At 40.2% G+C, this 7484-nt stretch overlaps 1 protein-coding gene across 1 annotated transcript in view; it reads right to left on the bottom strand.

Moving 5' to 3' along the window:
• Positions 1 to 56: 56 nt before the first annotated feature.
• Positions 57 to 7484, bottom strand: part of LOC118376093 (RNA-binding motif, single-stranded-interacting protein 2-like) — a 47983-nt gene continuing 40555 nt past the window's right edge. The window contains exons 10-13 of the mRNA XM_052484961.1: positions 5575 to 5628; positions 5268 to 5378; positions 5012 to 5092; positions 57 to 4907 (exon numbers count right to left, since the gene is read on the bottom strand). Of these exons, the coding sequence (XP_052340921.1) occupies positions 4851 to 4907; positions 5012 to 5092; positions 5268 to 5378; positions 5575 to 5628 (303 nt within the window). The 3' untranslated portion in view covers positions 57 to 4850. The remainder of the gene's footprint in view (positions 4908 to 5011; positions 5093 to 5267; positions 5379 to 5574; positions 5629 to 7484) is intronic.

The raw sequence follows: 7484 nt of genomic DNA, 5'->3' as shown, positions 1-7484 counted from the left end.
TATGCCTCTGTTTGGAAAGGTGTACGGTACATGAACATACAAAGTAATAAAAGGCACATGGACAAAAACAGTTTTATTTAAAAAAAGCACCAAGTTCAAAAACATCAAACCAAAAAAAACTCTTAAAGCTGTGTTTGTCTAGAACAGGACAATTAAGACCTGCTAGTGTGGCACATAAGTGAAAAAAAAAAGTACAATCACTAGAACCCACTTCTCTGCAAACCTTCAAATCCTAAATTGCAGCAAGATGTTTCAAGTGGACTCTTCATGTAAATCACGTGTCACTCATTCCACGGAGGGCAGAGAATCTGCGGGTTTTTCGCTCTTCCAACTTGATTGAAGAATTAAGGTCACTGATTAGTAAGTAACTCCTCACCTGGTTGTCGTTTGGAAAGTATTCAGACCACTACCCTTTTTTCCACATTTTATGTTTCAGCCTTATTCTGAAATATTTTTTTCCTTGATAATCTACACACAATACCCCATAATGACAGGTTTTTAGACATTTTTGAAAATGTTTTTACAAAAGTCTTCAGACCCTTTACTCAGTACTTTGTTAAAGGACCTTTGGCAGCAATTACAGCCTCGAGTCTTCTTGGGTATGACGCTACAAGCTTGGCACACCTGTATTTGGTGAGTTTCTCCCATTCTTCTCTGCAGATCCTCTCAAGCTCTGTCAGGGTGGATGGGGAGCATTGCTGCACAGCTATTTTCAGGTCTCTCCAGATGTTCAATCGTGTTCAAGTCCGGGCTCTGGCTGGGCCACTCAAGGACATTCAGAGAATTGTCCCAAAGCCACTCCTGCGTGGTCTTGGCTGTGTGCCTAGGGTCATTGTCCTGTAGGAAGGTGAACATTCGCTCCAGTCTGAGGTTCTGAGCTCTCAGGAGCAGGTTTTCGTCAAGGATCTCTATTTTTATTTAACCTTTATTTAACTAGGCAAGTCATTTAAAGAACAAATTTCTTATATTCAATGACTGCCTAGGAACAGTGGGTTAACTGCCTGTTCAGGGGCAGAACAACAGATTTGTACCTTGTCAGCTCGGGGATTTTGACTTGCAACCTTCCGGTTACTAGTCCAACGCTCTAACCACTAGGATGTACTTTGCTACATTCATCTTTCCCTCGATCCTGACTAGTCTCCCAGTCCCTGCTGCTGAAAAGCATCCCCAAAGCATGATGCTGCCACCACCATGCTTCACCGTAGGGATGGTGCCAGGGTTCCTCCAGATGTGAAACTTGGCATTCAGGCCAAAGAGTTCAATCTTGGTTTCATCAGATCAGAGAATCTTGTTTCTCATGGTCAAGAGTCCTTTTAGGTGCCTTTTGGCAAACTCCAAGCGGGCTGTCATGTGCCTTTTTAATGAGGAGTGGCTTCCGTCTGGCCATTCTACCATAAAGGCCTGATTGATGGAGTGCTGCAGACATGGTTGTCCTTCTGGAAGGTTCTCTCATCTCCACAGAGGAACTCTGGAGCTCTGTCCGAGACACCATCGGGTTCTTGGTCACCTCCCTGACGAAGGCCCTTCTCCCTCAATTGTTCAGTTTGGCCAGGTTTCAAATTTCTTCCATTTTAAGAATGATGGAGGCCACTGTGTTCTTTGGGACCTTCAATGCTGCAGAAATGTTTTGGTACCCTTCCCCAGGTCTGTGCCTCGACACAATCCTGTCTTGGAGCTCAGACAATTCCTTTGACCTCATGGCTTGGTTTTTGCTCTATCGTGCACTGTCAACTGTGGGACCTGATATAGACAGGTGTGTGCCTTTCCAGATCATGTCTAATCAATTGAATTTACCACAGATGGACTCCAATCCGGTTGTAGAAAAATAAAGGATAATCAATGGAAACAGGATGCACCTGAGCTCAATTTTTAGTCTCATAGCAAAGTGTCTGAATACTTATGTAAATACATTTTTCTTCTAAAAATCTGTATTCACTTTGTCATTATGGGGTATTGTGTGTAGATAAGGAAAACATGTTAATGAACCCATTTTAGAATAAGGCTGTAATGTAATAACGTTGAAAAGTGAAGCGGTCTGAATACTTTCCGAATGCACTGTAGGTCTTAATTGAAAGGAGAACCAGCAGACGCTACTAGGCCCTTAATGGAGTGACACTGACACTCCTGAATGAATATCTGAACTATGGAAAAGGGCAAGAGCATTTTGACATTTCAAACTAAGGCTGAACATTTTATTTGAGTTAAACAACAATCTGGAATGATGACTGACTCAAAATAAATATGACGGATAGTTTATCAAACATTGAATTGTGGTTTCCTAAAACTGATACTACAAATCTAAGAAAAGTATTCCTGTTTATCAAACATTTGCAGACAATGGATGAATGTTTCCAGATAGTAATGTAGTGTGTAGCACTCTTTAAATCCCCTCTTGATGAAATCTAAGGCATTTCTGTGATTCTTACTTCCTACCACAAATGAATTAATGATTCATAGAGATTATTACTAGTGTCAACAAATCAATGGAAAGGAACAAGATAAAACAAACGACAGATTTATTCTACAGCATTGATCACTTAGAAGAAATGTTCAAATGCCTACCGGAAGTCGTCTTTGGTAACAAACAAATCTACCAATATTTGGTTAACCAACAACAACAAGGACCCTATCTGGCTGGACAAGGTAGTCTGTATCCCATTGTTAGATGGTGTGAGGCCTTTTGCAAGATAGCTGAGGGATTTGCTCCAATCTCATGAACCATTCCCTTTTATGCAGCCATCTCACTGTCATTAGATGAACAATGAGGCTGATAGTCGTACAACTAGAGGTTTTGGATTAAGTTCAACTCAAATGAAAGCCACTGATAGCAGAATGATACATTTGTGTTTCAAAAGTCACTATTGACAAACAGTCCATTGTTGTCACCTGAAATATAAGTATTGCATTATTGTAGACAATAAATTAATTGCATAGATCACTGGCCATTTTGAGAAATAACAGTCGGATTAGAGGTTTGACCTTGGATGGTGGCCTAGTTTCTGAACATAGGACAGAAGAGTGAGGATATGGACACAGTACCTGCTGTGACTGTGAGAGCCGCCTTGAGAACCATGGAAGTTGTGACCTCATAAAACATCTCAGAACCTTGCACATTAACATTGTGCAAGGTTCTACATTGCTCTAGGAGGTAATCTAACTTTTCAGACACTGCATTCCCTAACCACTGACTGAATGATTACCATTTGGGACACATTTCGGAAATGATTTGTAAGAGGTATAACAGATAATTATCTTGGACTGATGAGCAGTAAGCACACCAGTGTGAAATTGCCAAAACCTGTTGACACAGATGGATTGGAAATCTCAAACATTTAAAGCCTTTTCCATGTGATTGAAAATAAAACCAGAGATGGAGAAAAACAAACACAGTTCTCACTAGCAGGAGTACTGCTATGACTGGAAGTGCCTTCTTCGTATCAGGTTAGGATCATTATCGTGGCAGGTTAAGGTTAGGAAAAGGGTTAGGGTTAGCTAAAATGTTCTAAGCTGCTAGGACAATTCCGGCCGTAGCTGTATTCCTTGTAGTCACAACCCAGAACACAAACGACAGTAATGGTAGACACTATTTCAAAAGAAAAATACAACAAATGTGTTTTTTACTTGAATCTACTGTCCAAAGAAACAAGTACCTACTCAATGCACACTACCAAAAATAACATTGATCAATCTTAAAAGTACTAAAGAACATGTTTTTTTTTAAATCAAGAAAACTTTCTTTAAATAAACAAAATGTTCACTCATCAAACAGAAACAGAGGAATCAACAGACCGAGAGAAAGCTGGAATCAAAAAGACACGGCAACGTATCTCAGTACTGGCCATACTTTTTGGAGCTCTAATTTACTTCTTTAAACTACTAGCTCAACACTCAATGATATGAACTCCTAAGAACAACGTTGGGTCTGTTTAAACGGTAGCAGCTTAACCCACTAAAACCAAATTGAAAGACTTATGTTGTTGGGTAGCATTGGAGCAATACATTCACAAAATATAACCAACAACTAAATTACTCTGTCAAATTTTATTGTGCGTATATTTTTCATTTTCCCTGTATAATTTTATTATAATTAGCCAGAATCTGGAAATAATCATTTCAATATATTTGATTGTCTTAAGCGTTCTTTCTAAATAACTATTTAAATTGTGACAATTTTAACTAGGGACCCAAGTGCTAAAAACAGTAAGACCACTTTCAATAATGTTTCATTCTCCTGCAATACTTGTCCCTTTAGAGAGAAAACAGGTGATACCACCAGATGATACACATCTAAGTAACTTGAGCAGTTTGTTCAGCCTTCTCTCTTCAAACAATTACACAATTAAAACCAGCAGCGTGAAGTGAACAAAAACAACAATGGTATTGTGAAATTAAGAAACAAATCATTGATCATTTACTTTTTGAATCTGCAACAAAAACAAACTGATGAAAAGCTTAAAAATAACATGACCAAAAAAAATCTGCATATAAAAAAATGTCAAACTAAAACTAAAGGACGACGACTAAAATGACACATGGTGGTGTAACTTATATTGCTGGTTTTCATTCTCCCCAGAATAGTGTGAAATCATTTAATACGTGCACAGAAAATAATGTGTGTGGTGTGTTTTTCTCTTCGACAAAAGTCATGTTCTGTTATTAAAATAGATGTTCCACGTGTCCAACAGTTTACCATAACCTCTGATTTGAAAATATCCTTTTGTCTTTAGTGTGACAGTCTGGTCTGTATTCGTCTGTCTGGTGTGTACTGCCCAGAGCCACTATGAGCTGAGCTGTATGGGCGGCAGGTTGCCCAGGAGACAGACTCTAGTAAACCCACCAGTGTCTCCTCTTCACTTGCTGTGCTGGTAGGAGTAGTCTGGGTGTTCTGTGGGCGTCTCCAGGGCAACCTGTTGTAGGATGGCAAGTTCCTGTTAATATATTGAAGAGGTGAGGAGGATCAGTTGATCATTGAACGGTCAGTGAAGTGACTGTGTAGGAGGGCGTTTCTTACCTCGACTGAAACGTTGCTTTGAGGCACTTGGGTGTACTGAGGGATGTAGGTCCCTTGCATTGATGTGTTTGCCGGCATATACTAAAATACAGAGGAGAAACATCTTAGAAAGTAATCATTTTAGAATCTATTCATGTGTCTGAATAAAACTGTCTTTATGGGGGGATGGAAATTGGCATTAGGAATCACACTGCGAACACAATGTCTTTGTCCAATGTATGCATCTGTGTCTATAGTTGTGTTCTGTGGGACTGACCGTGCCACTGCTGCCCATAGAGAGGTGGCTGAGCTGCTGTGTGGGAGGCCCCATCATAGAGGTGGGCTGGATGGACATGGTGTGGTCCATGCCCTGTGTCAGGAGTTGGCCCTAAGGACACACACAGAGTTGTCATACACACAGTCAAACAGAAATGCATGTATGCACAGGTGTCTCAGCTCAAACATCACAGAGAGCATTTGTTTATCCTTAACAGGTGTGTCTCTCTCAAACAGAGACGGATCACACTGATTCACTAATAGGCAGTAACAGACCCACAATAACAGTAGCGGTGGGTACAACTTACTGAGGTCTGCATGAGGTACGACTGATGATGCATCCAGGACTGTGGACTGTGGATCTGCAGCAGAGTGAAGACACAACATAAGATTGATTTTTGCAGATTTTCAAAATAAGAAATACAACAGACTGTACTGACCAGGTAGGTATTTACATGAAAAATGTAATAGACCATGTACTGACCAGGTAGGAATTTACAGGAGAAATGTAATAGACCATGTACTGACCAGGTAGGTATTTACAGGAGAAATACAACAGACCATGTACTGACCAGGTAGGTATTTACAGGAGAAATGTAATAGACCATGTACTGACCAGGTAGGTATTTACAGGAGAAATACAACAGACCATGTACTGACCAGGTAGGTATTTACAGGAGAAATGTAATAGACCATGTACTGACCAGGTAGGTATTTACAGGAGAAATACAACAGACCATGTACTGACCAGGTAGGTATTTACAGGAGAAATACAATAGACTGTGTCAGGGGTGTAGCCACACCCACCACTGGGGAGCCAGGCCCACCCAATCAGATTGAGCATTTTTCTGCTTTTTATTTGTCAGTGTTTTACCTAAACATGCAAACACCATCAGACCGATTCCTAGCAAGCAGGGCACTGGGTTGGTCCGATATGATTAAATATAACAGAACAGTTGAACTGGAATGACATTCACTTTCACGGGATTGGTTGCCAAAAAAAACTAACTGAAAGCCACACCCATAATAGCCACTAATATGACCACACTGAGACATGTCACTGTGCTTGTATTGCTGTCTGCACCATGCCACTGCCTACTTCAGTTGTTCATTTAGCAAACAAGACTGTTCATGATCCAGTGCCTTTATCACAGTCAACACACCTATATTTAAGCTTTAATTAGCTTTACAAATGCTACATTTTCTCTCAGTCTAATGTACAAATGTGTAGAATAGCAGGAAATTAGGTTAAAACAACATTTTCTCTGCCTCATTGCAAAAAGTGTAGAATAGCATGAGATTTGCTATAAAACAGCACATTTTTCTATTTGACCCAGACCCATGTAAAAATGTGTAAGATTACATGAAGTTAGCTGCTTCCCTCCCCCAAAACAGACGGTGTACTGAGCTTTTACGTATTTATAGGGGAAATACATACACATTTTATTAATTTAGCAGACACTTGTCCAGAGCAACTTACAGTAGTGAGTCCATACATTTTCACACTTCTTTGTACTGGTCCCCTGTGGGAATCAAACCCACAACCCTGGCATTGAAAGCACCATGCTCTACCAACTGAGACACATGGGACAACTGACAGTGTACTGACCTGGTAGATACAGTATTTTCAGGAAAGATTTATTTTTTATTTCACCTTTATTTAACCAGGTAGACTAGTTGAGAACAAGTTCTCATTTGCAACTGCGACCTGGCCAAGATAAAGCATAGCAGTGTGAACAGACAACACAGAGTTACACATGGAGTAAACAATTAACAAGTCAATAACACAATAGAAAAAAAGGGGAGTCTATATACAATGTGTGCAAAAGGCATGAGGAGGTAGGCGAATAATTACAATATTGCAGATTAACAATGGAGTGATAAATGATCAGATGATCATGTACAGGTAGAGATATTGGTGTGCAAAGAGCAGAAAAGTAAATAAATAAAAACTGTGGGGATGAGGTAGGTGAAAATGGGTGGGCTATTTACCAATAGACTGTACAGCTGCAGCGATCGGTTAGCTGCTCAGATAGCTGATGTTTGAAGTTGGTGAGGGAGATAATAAAAGTCTCCAACTTCAGCGATTTTTGCAATTCGTTCCAGTCACAGGCAGCAGAGTACTGGAACGAAAGGCGGCCGAATGAGGTGTTGGCTTTACGGATGATCAGTGAGATACACCTGCTGGAGCGCGTGCTACGGATGGGTGTTGCCATCG

This window comes from Oncorhynchus keta, chromosome 28, assembly GCF_023373465.1.
Source record: "Oncorhynchus keta strain PuntledgeMale-10-30-2019 chromosome 28, Oket_V2, whole genome shotgun sequence".
Taxonomy (NCBI): Eukaryota; Metazoa; Chordata; class Actinopteri; order Salmoniformes; family Salmonidae; genus Oncorhynchus; species Oncorhynchus keta.
The sequence above is the reverse complement of the archived record's forward strand: the minus strand, read 5'-3'. Positions and strand labels throughout refer to the sequence as shown.